The sequence below is a fragment of the Saimiri boliviensis genome, chromosome X, assembly GCF_048565385.1.
Source record: "Saimiri boliviensis isolate mSaiBol1 chromosome X, mSaiBol1.pri, whole genome shotgun sequence".
Classification (NCBI taxonomy): Eukaryota; Metazoa; Chordata; class Mammalia; order Primates; family Cebidae; genus Saimiri; species Saimiri boliviensis.
In genome coordinates, this window is record NC_133470.1 from 18,325,599 (window position 1) to 18,345,114 (window position 19,516).

The following is a 19,516-nucleotide window of genomic DNA, read 5'->3' on the forward strand; positions in this document are numbered from 1 at the left end:
TGCTTATGATATAATAGTTATATTAAGGTATGGCCTAATAATTTGAAATACATAATCAATATTCTCTAATTCATTAATTGACTAGAATAGTGAGATTGCCAGTATTGTTCTATGCCAATTTAGACTCAATAACGAAAAAAATGTTAAATCTTAAATATTTTGGATGATTCTGACCCAGTTAGTATCTCTCTGTAATTCTAAAATTTCCTATGACTATAGGTAGTAATATAAAATATAAAATCTGATATTTTTTCTTTACTTAAGATAAATAAAAAATTATTTTAAATATTTCCCTAAGAGTCTGAGAAAGTTGAATAAATCAGATGAATTCAAATACTATTTTTTAAATTGCTAGTATGGTGTATCTTCAAGATGTCTAATTAGATGTCTATGTTTCTAGTTTGCTCCTTTTTTTAAAAAAAAAGTACTTTCTTATGTGAAATGAAACTGGAAGTTGTATGTCCTTTTTCGTGTTGCTATATTCTTTATTATAAGTGGCTTTTAAATTTTTCAAATTAACATACTTCTGTGGCTGAGAAACTGTGGCTGCCAGGTAGGAAGAAGAAAAAATTATGAACATCCAAGCAAAGCAGACTGAGTCTTATTACATGTCTTCCCACATGTCTTCCCCACCATTGAAGACCCAACTCCTCAAAGGCTGCTGGAATCTCCCAAGATTTTTTCTACTTCATCTTCCACTACATCCCTCTCTCTGGGAGATACCTCGGCATAGTTTGAAGCAGCAACTTTGCCCTCATGATGCACTTTTAACACATTTTTTTAAGCTGATGAAACTATTTATAGTTATTAAAATATTGGGGCATATTTCTAATCTGTTCGATTTCATGTTCATACTGTTTTTGGTGTGCAAGGTTTCTAAAGATTCTATCCATACTGAAAACAGTCTTTTAGGAATATCACTTGAAAAGATTGGCATATATGATGGTTGAATCTATTAATAACATTTGGAAATTTTCCCTCTTATTTTGTGTAAATATTAAAACATATTCACTGTTATTTTGAAAGGTATTCTGGAGCCTGACAACTACATTATGGCAAGAAATGGTTCAATAGATGAGGCTATAAAGGATACTGGAATGGAAAATAACCAGGTTGGGATAGTCAAAAAGAAGGTAGACTGCAGCAAATAGGATATTCTACATTTATTAGTGAGAGATGGAAGATAAGTACTATAAGCTAGTGGTTTTTCTTACGCCCAAAATGATAAACATTGTTGAGAAAGACTAGGGATGGCAGAGAGGGTGGGAGGAGGGAACAGATTGAAGGACTATCTCGAAACTTCATCTAACTTCATTTATGTGTCTTCCTTACTCTTGCTCTTATATCTCGTTTTGGACTCTGTCCTCACTCTGTTGTTCCTTCAACCCCAGAACAACAGGAGAGTATTGTTCAAAGGAGAAGCCAACATAATCAGAACGGATGGACAGTGTGGTAACCCCTTAAAGTTCATCTCTCCTTTTCCCTTCCTCTCACTTTACCTCCTTCCCTAGACTTCAGCAGAAATGAATGAGTGATTGAGTGAAATCAGTACCATGATGTTGTCTAACAGCAGATGTGCTTTCACTTTTTAAATTTGCTAAATTGTTGTCTTTACTTTTTTTTCTTCTAATTCCATTTTATTTCCTTTAGCATTCTCATCTCTTCTCATTTAACTATTTCTCCTCTACTCTTCATCTCATTAAGTTTTCTTTGTTCTTGCCTATTTTCTTCCGTGCTGCTTTCTCAAAGGAGAAAGTATTTATCATATAATTCCATATACCTAAGATATTGAAAACTGAGACCACAAGGGGAAGTGTTTCTGGTATACCCCACATCTTATTCCTGAAAGCACACATTTTGCTGGACTACAGAGATCAATTATGTTAGCATGATATTTAACTATTGCCTAATAAATAATGAGTTCTTATAATAGTCTAAAATAACTACGTTCAGATTCTAAGAAATTGGTATTCTAAAATAGAACAAGTGAATCATTCTCTTTTGGAAGGGGGAAAAATTATGAAGAGACCTTTACCACAAATTAAAGGAAACAATGCCTCAATGATTTAAGTTACTCATAAGAATATTTTATTTCAGATTCTACCTTATATAGTAGTTTGTGAGAACTTCATAGATTGTTTCTCTTTTATTTCACATTGAACATTATGGATTTGATGAGAATGTGTGGAAACTGGTTTTGAAGTGATACATACTGATATGAACTATTTTTATTTTGTACAGAGAAATCAATTTATTACTATCATTCAATATAATTCATAATTATACTATTAAACTAAAATTTATTATCTTAAGTTCTTATATAAAGGAGATAAATTGTATGATACCTCAATAATAGTTACTTCCTGTTAATCAATATATTTTCTCTGCAGATCTCTGCATCCTGACTTGTTTTCTTCTAATTTGTGCAGTTCTTAAGGGCTTCACCAGAAGAGTAATTGCTTTCTTAAAATGGTTACTGTTTCATTTTTATGAACAAACTTTATCTTTCAGTGTCAACATGTGGTTACTATGTTCTAGTTATTTTACATGGAATTTTTAGTTTCCTTATAAGTTTATTTTATATGTTTAAAATATAGCTATTGGCTGAAGTTCTCACCTACTCTGGCTTATCAACTTATTAAGTGTGTGACTCATTCACAAATCAGTATCAACCTCATTCCCCCACTCCCCTTTTTTTAACCTCTTTCAGAAAAGCAAGAGTCTGCCAGTCACAATTGCCCAATCCACTTCCTTTTCATAGGAGCAGGCAATCAGTGGATAACTTTTAACTGCCTGGTAAAAGATTATCATATGAAAGGGAAACACTGTAGAACCACCATATAATAAGAAATTCGATATAATTTCTTAATTCTATTGAATTAAGCATTAATCTTAAGTGGTTTTTTTTAGGTTATTTAGCCCTAAGTCTCAAGGATAGGTTTCATCTACTAAATTAAAATTCTGATTGGCATGGTAGCTCAAATTGCAGGTAATATAGCCACTCCTTACTTTTATATTTCCTCTCACACTGTCCCTTCTACATCTTATTATTATCCTAATAATGGACAATAAAGGATTTAAAAGTTGGAAAAGTGGTATATAGAGTTCACTATGGTCCCATTTGGAGCTGACATTGAGTTCCTTTTTTTGTCTGGGTTGCTGGAGTTTTGGTAAAGTGATTTCTAAAGATAACTCTTCTGCAGTGAAAATACTTACAGCCGTTACAGAAGTGTTTTTTTGTTGTTGTTTTTATTAAAAATTCTGTTAATAAAGATTTAGGATGATACTTTTAGCTATATATATATACACACATATGTCCTTTAGTTTTGTGTTTTGATAAACATATAATATATTGTAGTATTTGCTAATATTTTCAAATAAGCATATTTTTGTTAAATGTCTGCTAGTAAATGACATTGTAAAAATCATTTATAGCAACTTTGTACATTTTTAAGCATATTACTTTTTGAATACCAGGGTTTGAGTTGCTTTTAATTACTTTTGTCATTTAGTTTCCTGAATTAAATTTAAGCATGAGTTTTTTATAAGTGTAGATTTTCCCAAAAATTTTTATGAATGGGAATTTTGACATTTTAGCTAAGGATGCTTCATTTTACCCTTTAGCTTTGGTGACTGGGAGTCTTTTCTTTTTATTTCAAAATACATATATTCCTAGTGTCTTTGTAAGCAGAACAAAAATGAAATATAGGAAGGAATGGCTGAAACTTAATAACTTAATAACCTGTGCAAATATCTTCATTAAAAAATCAGTTAAAAGCCTGTATTGTGGCTGAGGGCAGTGGCTCATGCCTGTAATTCCAGCACTTTGGGAAGCCAAGGCAAGTCTCAAGATTGCTCGAGGCTACAAGTTCAAGACCAGCCTGAGCAACATAGCAAGAACATGATCATCTCTACAGAAAATTTTTAAAAATTAGCCAGGTGTGGCAGCATGTGTTGGTAGTTCAAGCTACTCAGGAGGCTGAGGCAGAAGGATCACTTGAGCCCAGAAGTTCAAGGTTGCAGAATGCTATGATGTGCCACTGCACTCCAGCCTGGGTAACAGAGTGAGACCCTATCTCAAAAAAGGAAAAACCTGTATTATTATGGTTATTTTAAAATGTGTTACTGCTCTTTTGGTGACTGAGGTTCTGCAGTATGATCAGAGGTTTACATTACAGCTTTACCTTTCACTACAATGTGATTTTCTTCCTCCTTTTTTCTCTTTAGCAAAAGCTTTCAGACCCATTCAGTTTTATGTTTTGGTGAAGTAAAAGGACATTGTGAATAATGCTGAAATGAAAACAAAATTGGCTTTGATTTAGTTTTCTTTAGTGTATATGAATGAAAACCATGAAGCCTCCAAAACAAGCCTTTAGCCTTGAAAGACCTCAACATTACCAAATGCCATACTGGAAGGGGAGAAGGGAAAGAGAGCTGTATGTTCAAGATGCTGAACTATACCTACAGCTTTAGAATCAAGTTATCACCAAAGTCAAGGTTCCAACTATACAAAGTCCACAGTTAATTTAAGTGAAAGGTTAATGGAGACAGCGCAAGTAGCAGGGTATGAAAAGTCACCACCTTTGTTGAAAACTATGTGGGTGATTCATAAAACTTACATGAAAAATTAATATCAGTATTTTTATTCTTCCATGAACTTCATTATAATATCACTACTTTCTTTGTCCCATGAACTTCATTATGAGTCAATCAAGAAACTTTGATTTATCTCTCAGAACTTCTTGATTATGGGGGAAAAAGATTCCAGGGGAGAATAAGGTACTAGGTTCTTGTAGTGTTTGAGTTGGCTCTCTCTTGCACTCCCTATCCAACTTTAGCTGCAAGAAACTATGTTATCTGTTAGTGCTTTATTTTTAAATACTATATATTTATATATACACATTATATATGCACACATACTACATTCATAACTATGAAATTCACATGAAAATATTAAGTATAAAAACAAATAAATGTAAATTTAGATTTTGAGCAATTCAACATGGTCTAAGTTTTACGTTGAAATTAAGCCATATTAAAAAGCCAAATGCCTTGACATACTCTTATTTCACTAGATAAATGTCATTTAAAGTTCAGGAGGATGTGAGATGAAGAATGGCTCACTTAATGATTAAGATATAAAATTGTGGGCTTTTTTTGCTCTAATGAAAATAAAATCTTTCCCGTATTTCTTCTTTTAAAATGTTTGTTCCTTTTATCATTTCCCAAGATTCTCTCTCCTAATCGTATTTATTAAAATATCAGTACTAAAGTTTTATTTAAAGTAAGTAAACTTTGGAACATTTCTAAGTACTCTGAGTTACCTATTTAAGTTACTGTAAGTTAGGGTTAAAAATCACTTATTTTGCATAGTTCCTTAACCACGGCATACACATTAGCTTATATTCCTTTGTACCTGAACCATGAGTAATTCTTTATTTCTATTCAGTGAATGAATAACTGTGAACGAGCAAAATTAAGATATCTCCAAATGTAGTAAACTTTAATACTGTAAGACTTCTTATTAATATTTCATGGAAGAAAATTAGGTGAATGTGGATTTTGTAGATTGGTACTCATTACTTAATAGTTTTAGGATCTTTGAAAGGCATTGTATGTCAAAATTCATTATTTCTGAAATGTTTCTATGACAGTATGCTATTTCCTTCACATGAATGTTTTGCAGGAGAAAGAGGTAGTCATTGGTATAAAATGTTTAATTTATTAGATACTTCAGTATCTTTTTAGTAACACAAAGAAACAGAACATTATAATAAATATGTCAACACCAAAGCATTTGGCAAAGACAAAGGGTCATTAGCTGCAGCATGATGGCTTGTGTATTGAATTAAGTCTCTCCAGTACTCTTAAAAAGAGCAGGAGGATGTTTGGGTTTAGCATCACTCATATTATCAGACATTCATATAGGCATACTCCTAGTCTCTAAAATTTCCTTTGGGAAAAGGTATCATTTCTACATTACAACCTGTGAGTAATAGTGTGTGTATACACAAGAGTGCGTGTAAACATTGATAATGAATCTGTTTCTTTGTCTTGTGTAGGGTAATAACTTTGAAAATATTTTAAGAAATGTTCTATCTTCCTGCCTGTGGGTATAAAGATGCTCTCTTGCAACTTCAAATATAGCCGTGAAAAAGGTAAAGAAGGTCTGTGTTGATAGGCTTAAATTCTTACCTTTGTGTTTTTTTGTAACTGGCTACTTGGGACCATAGAGTAGAAATTATATTTTCATATGTTAGTCAAATAATTCACCAGCTGTTATTTGGAAAGCAGACCAGGGCAAGTTCTAAAGGGGCCAGAGACAACTTCTTCCCTCTGTGTACTGAGGGGAAAAGAAGCCTATCATCTCTTCAGCACCAACCCCAAAGCCTCTTGTGCACCTAATCCAGGCAACCAATTTTCAAGGACCTGCCCACTTATGTTGTCCTTCACAAAGGAACACCTGCTGTCTGCTTCAGCCTGATCAAAACAATTACAAGCCCCATCCACAAGAAAGCAGAACCTCTGGCTTTTAGCACTTGGGATTCCTTAATAACCTACTTGGGAAATTTTACTCCTGTTTGTGTTGTGCATAAAATACATTTTAATGTACATGTTGGGGATTATATATAAATTAGTAAGCTATATTACTTGCCATTGCTTGTAGACACTGACTTCTGCTACCTTGGATAATGAGAAAGATAATAGTAGTTCAGTGTATGTGAAAAGCATTAGCTAATAATAAGATATTTTATGTAAAAATGCATATGATGGTTTTTTAAAGGTTCATTTTTAGCCCATGAAATTAATGTGAATGAATTACTCTATTAAAATATTGATAATGCACTACAAAATATTTTTCTGCAAAAAAAACACCTTCATAACAGTGTTTATATAATACGTATGATAAAGTAAAATTTTTCTAGGACAAATAGAATCTATACCCACAGTTCCATTTCTTGTCTTATGACTCTAGGTCTGGAATATTCAAGATAGCAATATTATTTTTTCAAAGGTTCATTTATAAAGAGAAAGTTTATTTGAAAATTTGGGGTACAGAATGTCTATTACAGCTTAAGTATCAAGTATTTTACTTTTTTGGATGAGAGGTCATTTAATATTTTATATGATAAATTTTTAAGTATATTACATTTAAAGGATATTTTAATACTACATCTTGGTTTTATGTACAAAACTAAACCCTCCTTTGGAGTTTCAAGGCCCTTTATTGTCTCTGAAACATTTACATCATCATGTCACCATATCAGCTCACTAGTCAAGTTATACAGTGTGCTGTGAGATTAACATAAGAAAAATATGGTGTCAGCTGTAATAAGAGGCTTTAGGATGGGTACTACATGTAAGAGGAACCTTTATAGATAGGTAAGATTTTATAAGTGAGAAAAATTACAAGAGGGAAGAGTGCTTTTGCAGAGATACAGCTAAAGAGAAAAGCACAGTGTTGGAGGGAAATGTATATTACTTAACCAACTCTTAATTACCAACTTTTTTAAAGCCTTTTATAATCATCTGAACTCTGTGTGTTTCTCTTGCCTTATTACTCCTTCCCTTGTTCTGTCATCTATGTATACTGAACTACAGAAAGTTGCTCAGCTAGTGATACTTTGCCTCAGAACTTTGTTTACCCCTTCAACCTCAACATCTTCTTCACCTGTCCAACTCTTAAGGAATTTGGCTTAAACTTATTGGAAACCTCCCTTAGACCCTCAAGAATGGGGTAGGTACCCCTGTTGGGGGCTCCTATTGTACTCTGTATTCACTCTATTGAGGTACTTACCTTACTTTATTGTAAATGTTCCTTAATGAGGCACAGTCTGCTCTGCATTCACCATTGTATTCATACTGCATGGAAGACACACAATAAATACTTATTATATCTAATGTTAAAACCATATGAAGCACCTAAACTGATGTAGACATGGGCAAGTCATTGCCTTCAAAGAGCTCATAATCTATTACAGAAGTTCTCGAATTGTGGTTCTTAGACCAGTAACATCAGCCTCACTTGGAAACTTGCATTAGGAAATAAAAGGTAGAAGGGAAGAATTCTCAGGCCCTACTCCAGAATGACTGGATCAAAAACTCTGGGGATTAAAACTCAGCATTCTTTTAACAAGCCTTCAAGATGATTCTAACACATGCTAAAGTTTGAGAACCACATTGAAGAAAAGTAATCTGAGAAAAAGCTATAATCAACCATATTGACAAAGAACCTGTTTGAGAATTGGTTATTGGTTCCTTAGTTAGGCCTTTGGAGAACTATTAAAGGTTTTGAATCATAGAAAACTTTTACACTTTAGCAGTATTTTGGAGCTGCAAAAGACTAGAAGCAGAAAGACAGGTTAGGATTCTGGTTTAAGTCTAGCGGTAGGTATCCAAGCCAGAACTAAGGCAGTGAGAAGAGGCATTAGTTGCCAGGATCTATTTGTTAGGACACATACATGGATTAAAAAGAGAAAAGTCATAGGTGATTCCAAACTCCAAACTTTAGAGGATGATAGGGAAGTTTGTTTTCTGGTGAATGAAAGTAAAGAGACAATGAGTTTGATTTTTAAACTAGTCTGTTCATGTGAGCTCCCAGTGGATATTCCAGGGAAGATACTGTGCTTTAGAATTGAAAAGACTTTAATGTAAGTTCTGGCTTCGCTACTTACTATTTTTGTAATCTTGGCAGAGAAAACAATCTCTTTTTGCTTCAGTTTCTACACATGTAAATTGGGCTTAATAGTTTATCTCATTAGTCTTTTGTAAGAATGAAAATACAAATAAAAAGAATATAACATAGATGTGAAGAATCTAGCACAGTGAATTGTTGATGCTTGCAATTATTCAGTAGCTGTTAACGTGGATGAACTAAGCAGTTGATAATATGACTAGAGTTCTTGATAGGAAGCAGGAATGGTAGAAAGATTTGGAAATCCTGCAGGAAGTTGTTAGTAAAAGCTTTTGAAGGAGAAGAGATTATTGTAAGAAGACAGCATGAAATATTGAAAAGGTGTATAACACTTAGCCTAGAGGAAACAGGTACACTTTTTGGCAGGGAAGAGGAAGAAAAGATGGAAGACAGATAGGCAGAGATGTAACATGACCATGTTATTTTACTCAAGCTAATCTTTATCATCTATATTCATGTCCCTACCCACTCTGTGTTTTAGAGTTGGAATGTATTGTGACTGAAAGTTACCTAATCATTTGGCCTATGCAAGATATTGAAACATGTCTTGATATTGGTCTATTTCACAAGTCAGCCAATTTCTTTTTCAGATATCCTTGACTATTAGAATATTTTTCTTCTCTGGATGAGGTGGCTCATGCCTATAATCCCAGCACTTTGGGAGTCCAAGATAGAAAGAGTGCTTGAACCCAGGAGTTAGAGCCCAGCCCTGGCAACATAGTGAGACCCCCATCTCTATAAAAATAAAAATTAGCCAGTCACAGTAATGTATACCTGTAGTTCCAGCTACTCTGGAGACTGAGGTGGGGAGATTGCTTGAGCCTGGGAGGTCAAAGCTGCAGTGAGCCACTGCTCTTCAGCCTGGGCAACAGAATAAAACCCTGTCTCCAAAAATAAAAAGTTTTTCTTTAAATTTTGCACCTTATTTAATTTCCTTTCATATTAGCAGCTTACATTCATATTAGTAACCACTAGGGCCTCTACTTCTTCTTTCAAAACTCTTTCTACTGCCTAGTACATACGTTCATTGCAGCCAGTGGAGAGTACTTTACAACCATTCTACTTATTACTGTTATATCTTTACATGGTTTCTAATTTAAGCTGCACACACTGAATATTTTTAAACTGTAACCAGAAACTTAAATGAAAAAATGGCAAACTAACCTAGAAAAATGATTAATAGCTGGACACAGTGGCTGACGCCTGTAATCCCAGCACTTTGGCAAGCCAAGGCGGGTGGATCACCTGAGGTCAGGAGTTTGAGACCAGACCGACCAACATGGAGAAACTCCATCTCTATTGAAAATACAAAATTAGCTGGGTGTGGTGGTGCCTGCCTGTAATCTCAGCTACTCAGGAGGCTGAGACAAGAGAATTGCTTGTACTCGGGAGGCGGAAGTTGCAGTGAGCTGTGATCGCGCCATTGCACTCCAGCCTGGGCATCAAGAGTGAAACTGCATCTCAAAAAAAAAAAAAAAAAAAAGAAAAATGATTAACACATATTTACATATTTTCTATGGCTGAAGGTATGTTAGAATATCACAGAACGAGAGCTTGGAATTATTTTTACTAGAGCTCTAGCATGATGTCATATTTACTTCTAGTAGAACATGACCAAAACCAGTAGAACATGACCAAAACCAGTAAATGGGGGAAAAGTGTTAAGAACTATATGTAGTAAAGAAGATAGAAATGATCCAAATTAAGGAGTTTGAGAAAGGACTAAGCAAAAAGAGGACTATTCAAATGAGAAAGTTGCAGCTCTAGTTGCTGTTTATGTGTATACAAGTACTAAGATAGAACTGATATAGCTAAAACCTGCATATGTTATAAAGAAAAATGTTACGCAAACTGTAATTACTCAGTGGGCCTCATTCCCATTTAATAATTTCTAAGTGAAACTGGCTTGATGCTTAAGTGGAGTATCTACTGAGATAATTCACTGAATCAGAAATCAGTGGTTAGTATAGTTCTTGATTTATTGAGTACAACTGAATAACGAATTTGTATTCTCTCTTGCAAGTCATCAAGGTATAATGCATAGAGTGGATTTTTATTTCTCCGTCATCTCTTTTTAGTGTTCAAAATAGTAGTGTTGTCTTTCTGGTTCTGCAATTTTGATGGAAATTTTCCATCCATAACAAACAGTCCTGATTAGGTAATTTATAAAATTTATTATTTTCTAATTTGAATATTGCTATTCATAGACTAGGTTCATGTATTTTCTTGGTTTTATTTACTTGTTTAGAAGAGTAACTCGTGCTTATTGCCAAAAGTTTAGGAAATAAAAGTATAAAGAAGAAAGTATGTATTGCAAGTCCTTACTCCCTTTAATATAACCACCATTAATGTTGTTTCCTATATTTATATACATTCTTTAACAAAAATTAAATTAAATTATATTTGCTATTTTGGAACTCACTTTTTCCACACAGCAATTTTGATATCCCTTACTAATGGATACATTTACACAATGTACAGTTTTTGGTTGATTTAAACAATACTGTGACATATATGTTGCACATTTATTTGGATACTTTTATCCAATCATTTCCTTATGGTAGTGGAAGTAGAATTTGGGAGCCAAAGACATATACAATACAGGCTTGATGTATGTTTCTTTGCTTTTCTTTAAAACATTGTTAATATTATGCCAATAATTATTATTTTAAAGTAGTAAAATTAGATACCCAAATTTTCTGCCATTAAATAACATTCAGCTGCAAAATTAAAATGCACCCAAATGAATTTTCTTGTCAGAAACCAATTCTACTTTCTGATAGAAAAGCAATTCTATTTTTTTTGGAATTGTTACTTTAAAAGAGCATGTAGAAAGTGTAAAAGAATAGGATGAATCAAATTGCACTGTAAATTTCACAGGAAAATACCGTCTAACCTTAAACATCTTCAAATTTTATAATAAGTAAAATGAAAAGAAATTGGTGGATAGAAATCAATGTATAAATCATTGAGAATAGACACGCTGGAAGACAGATTATGGCCATCACATTGACCACTTTTGTATAGTTAGCAATTATTTAAGTGAATAAAGTAAATAATAAAATGTGGTTATCAGTAATAAGTTGTTCCTAAACTCTACTTATAAGTAGTATGTTTTTCTCCCTCCAAACTTGTAATTCAAAATGTGCATTCATATTTTTTTGGGCAAGCAAAGTGAACCCTTGGATTTGTACTCCCTTTGCTTTGATTCTTGACTGTAGGGATACTACGTAGCTATCAGATGAATCAGAATCAATGTAATACACCATTGAGCACATAACAGCCCCCACTTACATGTAAGGTGAGGCACTTGACCAGTTCCATTTACTGTGGTTGATCTACATTAATGTGATTTTTTTTTTCATTCAGGTTATCCAAGTATCATAATGATTATTTTGATATATATCTGAGACCCCCTGAGATTTTAAGCATTATAACATCTCAAGCAACACTCAATTCAGCTATAGTTGAGGTTATAATTTAGATGAATGCTTATTAAATATACCAAAGTCCCCATTATTCTATAATAGTTGCATTCCAGATTACCTCTTCTTCATAGACTAGGGGTGTGTGCTGCTTTCGGTGGAAGTGCTCATTCTCTCCAGCTTTACAAATATCTTCCAGGAAAAAACATGATGATGATTAGACAAAAGGCACCAGTTCTCTTTAACTTGGATGCCTAGGAAGAAACTGTATCACTTTTTAGACCATTTGCTAAATCCTACATGCAATAAGGGATAAATTTTGACCTAGTGTATAACACATCCTGGAAAATATATAATTGATTAGGGTTTGGGATAAAAAGTTCTCTCTTTTAACTGTGAAATGCTTTTTTAAAAAAAACTTTGGAAAAATAGATATTTTAATGTGTTTCTTTAAAGCATAGTTTCTAGGATTTCAGTTGCCTGGTACTGCATCACTAGTCCATTTTGAAAGGAAAGTCACAAAAATTATTCTGTGTTCAGAATTTTAAAAGGATGAAGAATGAAGTAATTTAACAGGGGTAATAGTTGAGCCAGATTTCAAGACATTTGTCAAGTACTTTGGTTTAATTACACAATATGTTTTTAGGTGATATTCAAATAGAATGGCTTCATTAAATTTAGCACATTATATTTTAAGTTTATAGGGTTGTTTGGAATACATTTCCAATAGCTGCTTCATCGGAGCAGTATTACTTTGTTATTTTTGTTCTGTCTTTATAGTATGGTAAAAGGTTTTTTGTATTGCTGCTATTGTCCATGCATAAAAATGTTGCCTCGGTGTGTCAGTACCAGTTATTGGTAGTAAAATATCTGCCTAATTTAGAGACACTTGTACCACTTATCTATAAAAGATGGTGATGAGAAAGCATGTGGTTTAGTTTGTAAGCTCAGGACATTGCCAAATCCTTGTTTTCAGGCATGTAGATTTTTAAATTGTACTTGTGAACAGAGCTTGAATCTAGACCCAGCAGCTGAGCAACACTAATGGTGACATAATTTTGTTACATTCTGAATTACTCCATTGGTAGGATACCATTTCAGTCTTTGCTTTGACATGGTAAATGTCCATTATGTTGTCTCATAATGATATGGACTAATGCAATGTGGTTAATCAATTCAAAGATAAAATTTCTTTCTTGAGTATGTATCTCCTGAAAATTGATAGGATGGTACACCAATTATGTGATTTTTTAACTAATCTTATTAAAGGGGGAGAACATTAAATCTTTGAATACTGTACCTCAATTTTATTGTAATGATTTTGCTGGTTACCAGGTGGGGTGGCAGTTGAAAAATTTGGTGAATGCACTACGAGAGGACCCGAGTGGTGTTATCTTAACTTTGAAAAAGCGACCTCAGAGCATGCTTACCTCAGCACCAGCTTTACTGAAAAATATGAGATGGAAGCCCCTTGCTCTGCAGGTAATGAAGCTTAATCATAAGTCATACACCATCATTTTAGCCATAGATTATCTCAGTAATGCTTCTTTATTGTGCCTCATCTCAGCAGCATATGGATTAATCTTGTATGCTTTTGAAAAGTTGTTTGTGAAATGATCTCTTCACAGCTATTCTAATAGGCTTAATTGTGATGAAATCTGAGAGTATCTAAAACCCAAATGAAAAACAACTCTGCCTTAATTTGTAAACATTTAAAGCATAATTCCAAAAGGTCACAATTTATTTCATGCCAAAATATTGATAGAGTGAAAAAGAGATGTTTCGTTTTTATGATGTGATCTATTTTATGTTATACCCACATACTCTTTTAGAAGCTAAATGATAGTTTATAGAATTTTTTTGAAATCAATTCATAAAATAATAATAGTAATTTATAAACAGTAGGAAAATGAAATTTTATATTAGTAATTAAAATGTATCTAGAACAAGGTAGGCAGAGTGGCTCACATCTGTAACCTCAGCACTTTTGGAGGCTGAGGTGGGTGAATCGCTTGAAGCCAGGAGTTCAAGACCAGCCTGGGCAACATAGCAAGACCGCCACTCTACAAAAAATTTAAATATTAGCCGGGCATGATGGTATATGCCTGTAGTCCCAGCTACTTGGGAGGCTGAGGTGGGAGGATCACATGAGCCCAGGAGTTTGAGGCTGCAGTGAGCTATGATCATGCTACTGCACTCCAGCCTGGGAAACAGAGACTCCATCTCTTAAAAAAAATTTACCTTGTACATTCCTCGTGACTGATCATTTTTCTCTTTCCACCATGTAAAGTGGCATTAAATAGGGAAATTATTGCATTAGAATTTTTGCATTTTTCTTCAGCATGAAACATCACTCTTCAGCAGGAAACATTACTCTTAACATTGATAACATTTATTAAGAGTTATCTTGAAAGTCATAAAAATATGATTCCTATTGATGAAAGGCAAGAATATAATGCATTTTCTTCTATTTCAGTCAGGATATAATCTTTAAACTTGGGAAATTTTTGTCCTTTACAAAACTTACATTTTTAAATAACAGACTATTACCTTCTCTTAGAAGTTAATTTAAAAAAAAATTAGATTGCCCATTGAACTGGAATATGGCCCATTGTTCATATTATAAAGGAAAGCAGTATATGAAATGCATTGTTTTCATGACTATGTAAATTGGTATTAAGCTCTATGTTAGTACCTTTTGTTATTCACAGATTTTTTTTTCCTAAGAATCAAATTCTTCATTATACATGAATGACTTTATGGATTATAATGATTTCTCATTGTTTAAAACATTACTACTTACTGGCTGTTGGCATTATACTTAAGTAATAAAAAAAGTGCATATATATGTCAACATTAAGGCCTTTAAAATTTTAATATGAGTCTATTTTTCAAATATGTATTACTGTATTAATATGTCCAAATCCATTTGACTTGCATATATGTTTATTATCAAAGATATTTGAAGATCATTACAGTTAGAGGTCAGTGTTAGCCTCATTATCTAAGTCATAGATGAGTAGATCAGACTTTCCCATTACATCATTTTTTTTCTCACTGCATTATAATTTGCTTTGGTGTTCCCCTCTGGAGTTTCCTATTGCCATGTCTTCCCCAAAGATCCTTCTTCAAATTGTAAGGGTTTGGGAACCCTGAAAAAGAGGCTTGAACTTTCAGCCATTAGATTTTCTTCTCTGTATATGTGAGGTGAAATTTAATAACTCTTCTTTAGTCCCTCATATTTCACATTAAACACCAAAAAATATTCTAGTTTCTTGTTGCTCCAGGCACTCTGTTTGAGGGAATATCTCTAGCACAGGCATTTATATTCTATTCCCCTGTTATATTATTTTATTCAAACTGAAGTGGAGAGTTAAGGTGATGGTAGTACCCAGTTAAGAATCATTTTTATATAAAATGCTGAAATAATTGAAAGATCAACTTTTTTGTTACATATACATTTGATGTATGTATTCAGACCTAGAGTAAAAGGACTTCAGTTTTAAAAATTACCTTATACCATTCCTTACACTGTAAGTGTCTTACTCTTAAGGCACTATTTCTAGATCCATTCCAAATTCTGAGAAATGTGCCTCATCAGATCACTAATTATTTGTATTCCTCATTGCTTATTCAGCTATGCTGTGTGTATTTGTAAATTTACTTTTTCAAAATGCTGAAATCTGAAAAAGAGGAAATCAGCATTATATAAGTGCTATATATATTGACATTTTGTAAATTTGTCATTTCAGCTGAATTTGCTTTACCTAAAATCTTTTGGCCAAATTCAACCACCAATAGATAAATAATACTATTGGATGAGGGAGGGGAGATGGCTTCTAACATTTTGAGAATTGCTTCAGTTGTTGCCTTTTTACAGAGCAGAGGAAAGAGTATTGGTGTTAATTAAATACTTTCTAGTGGCTAAAACAAGGTCTTAGGAGTAGGAAAACGGATACCTCTCACATGCCACACCACCACCAAATCTCCCTGAAGCCTGTTTTGAAGACCTGAAATTGAACCATTACAGAATTCTTCATTGATCTTAAAGTTCTGGTTTATGCTAAAATGCAAAAACACCTGAAAGCATAATGAAAACTAGTCAAAATTTTTATAAGTTATAGATTTTGGTACAAAAGATGGACAAAATCTCAAGGTACCAGGATCTGGAGGTTGAAGGTATACTGCCTCCAGCGGGAAAAAAGTTAAAGGTCTTAAAGTGCGATGAGACGTCTTAAAGTCAGTTTTGTATAACATCATAACTTTATCTGAGGTCACATTTTCTTCCTAGTACCTAAGGAACTACCTCAGATATGAAACATAACAGCTAAACATAGTTTAGTAATCCTCTCTGTAAACACAAGTGCCATTTTATGGTATTCTTGCTTCTGGTATGTGCAGAAATACACTGGAACCAAAATGTCCATCAACTCATCCAAATATAAATCTTCAGTATTCAAACTTGAAAAAATGGAAATTCGATTATTTCTTTTTTCATAGGGTGTACCAGTAGTCCACCAAGAATTATTTAAAATACAGGATACAAAAGGAAATAATCTGTGGCATTTAACTCAATATGTCTACTTAATCTTTTTGAAAATACTATCCCAATCTGACAGCATTTTTAGATAAAATATAGAAAAGTTTGTGTAGTATGGAGGTAGGCATTAATACATGTATCTTTGAAATAAACAATTTTATCCTAACATAAGGAATACTTATTTTTTAAACTTAGAAGGAATTGTTTTTATCTACACAAATAACCTTACCTACCCTAAGGTACAAAACTGTCAAAGAATATCACATGTTTTAATTAAAGTAGTAGTTTTATTTCTAAAAATACTAAAATATATAGTGGCTTCCAATATTGATTAACTACAATGATGAATTTTGATTTGGATTTCCTTTTGAAATTCACTTACAAAATTATAGCCAATTAAACAAAAGCATACAATTCAACTTCATAGTCACAGAACAATTTCATTAGTACATTTCATTAAATTGGCAGCTCTTTTGATGAATTCCTGATTTCTCAAATACTTTGTGATAGAAGGGAAGGATTAAACATTTCTTAGTCAAACGCTACAGGCAGATTTAATAATATCTGGAAGCTTTAATTCTGTCATCATTCTCACCCATTTGTAAAAAGCAAAGATGTCTCATCTGAGATAGAACCTTTTATTCTAAGAAAGCAAACCAGAGATTCCTTGCTTTCTGAAAGCTGCTTTTCAAAACATCTTTTTAGTGACACTCTACTAATTTCTTGCATTTTGATAAGCATGGTGATTGCCTATCATCAAGTTCTTCTAATTCAGTGAAAAAAACAAACAAACAAACAAACAAAAACCTCGGAGAACTGTGGTTAAACCTCAAGGTATATTTTTAGATATTTGTGATTTTAAATTAATATGTGTAGGCCACGAGCATAGATGGGTGGTGTTCTTTTCTTCTTGTGAGATATGTATAGGAGAAGTATCTGGACACTGCCAAGAATGTTCGTTGAAATCATCACTGGGAATCAATGATTTTTGAAACATTTAAGAATCCAGCTTTATTTATTTATTTATTTATTTATTTATTTATTTATTTTGGTGAGAATGCATCTCAGAAATTATCACTAAAATCAGTGCTGCAATTCTCAACATAATAACATATATCGTTCAGGACATTTTTATATAAAATAACATCAAGCTGTAACATTACAATTAGGTTCCTAAACTGTAGTAACTTGTATGATTTTGTGATTTTGTGCTTTTCCATTTAAATTTTATTGTTTAGCATTACCTTGATGCCATTTTTACAGCATATTTAAATAACTTTGAGCAGAAAATAAATAGAAAAGAGTTATAGCAGTGGATTTTGTCTATCAACTGGTGTAACAACTGGAAAATGTTGATTGCGTTAGATTGCAAATATATACAGATATGAATGGTTAAAGTCATTCTGGAAAAATCAAAATACGTAAGTTTAACAACAAAATTTAATATTCAAGTTGCAGGTAGATGTGACTAAAAAATTTAGTCATGAAAAAATTATGTTTTGGAGAGTTTTGTTTTAAAAGCATGTTTTAAAGAGAGCAAGAAATAGTATTAGGTATAGCACTAGAGAAGAAAATAAATTTTCAACTAAAAATGTAATTTTGCTGACTGGGAGCCAGAAACAACTGTATGTTTTACATACTTGAATGAGTAAATAGCTGCAAGTAATTGTCAAATTTTAGTTCACCAATGTTTAAGCAAATCAGTCAAAGGATCTAAGTCACATTTTTATTTTTGAGCCAAAAGCTTTCAAGATTTTAATACTGGCTACAGATAATCACCTATGATGTAAAAATTGTCCATTCTTTCTTTAATTAACATCCCCAAAATGATGTTTACTATAATTTGAAAAAATGTAAGTCCAGTATTAATATTGTACTTTAATTATGCCCATAAGACTGGACAATGCAGGATTAAAGACACTAGTGTTAGCCTCAATACAATGTGCAATATTTCATGATTTGATGGAAAAAGCCATTTTATGTGTGACTCTTAAGTCTTTATTAGTTATATGCTGTATAAGTAATACATATTTTAGGCATTTATATCTGTATTTTTTAAATTAAGTTGATATGGTTTCCTGATCAAATCTGTGGTTGGAAAAAACATTTGTTTTTTTGGTTTCTGACAGGAAAGAAAAATTACATGCTTATAAAATGAGACTCAAACCTTTTGTATTTATAAATTTGCATTCTGGAAAAAGCTGCGAAAGAACTGAGAGTGGGAGAATTTTGAATATATGCATTTCCCTTGCTTCAGTTCTTTTCAAATAATTTACTACTTATGAAAAGCTTGGCCAGAAAAAAAAAGTATTCCCAATAATTTACCAAATTAGATCTACCCTTCTTTACATGGTCAAGAAACTACAAAAAATTATATGTGAATTCTTGCCACCCAAAATTCAGAATACATTTTCTCTGAAGCATTTGCTTAGATTATTAAGAGTCAATATAAAACAATGTTCTTCTACTAGTGTTGAGAATTAAAAATGTGTTTGAACTGAGTAAGGACTTATATGAATGTTCTGTGCTAGAATGATGGGGTATTGTGATCCATTTGAGTCTGTGCTTATTCCCAAGAGTGAATAAAATAAATGGCCAGGTTTTATACTTGATGCAATTACTTGTGTTTCAGTGGATATTTGCCCCCTGGAAAGCAAAGCAAGTTCTGTTTGATCTTGGCATTAGTGAACTTTAGAGATAACTACATAAATGTGTAATGCACTGTTTTAATATTTAACATTGGAGTTGTCTTTATGTCATTGGTTTCATTCAAGCACTATCAAAGCTGGGTCACTTACTAGAAAGAGGGACAACTAAATTAAGATATGCTTGCCCAGAGATGTTAAAATGTAAAAT

General features: G+C 32.8%; 1 protein-coding gene across 5 annotated transcripts in view; it reads left to right on the forward strand.

Moving 5' to 3' along the window:
- The window catches only part of CNKSR2 (connector enhancer of kinase suppressor of Ras 2), a 296,479-nt gene that overhangs the window by 144,550 nt on the left and 132,413 nt on the right, over positions 1-19,516 (forward strand). For 3 of the 5 annotated variants that reach the window (XM_074391385.1, XM_074391386.1, XM_074391389.1), the window contains exon 9: positions 13,456-13,602. The exons of the other annotated variants lie outside the window; for them this stretch is intronic. In XM_074391385.1, the coding sequence (XP_074247486.1) occupies positions 13,456-13,602 (147 nt within the window). The remainder of the gene's footprint in view (positions 1-13,455; positions 13,603-19,516) is intronic. 5 annotated transcript variants of the gene reach the window in all.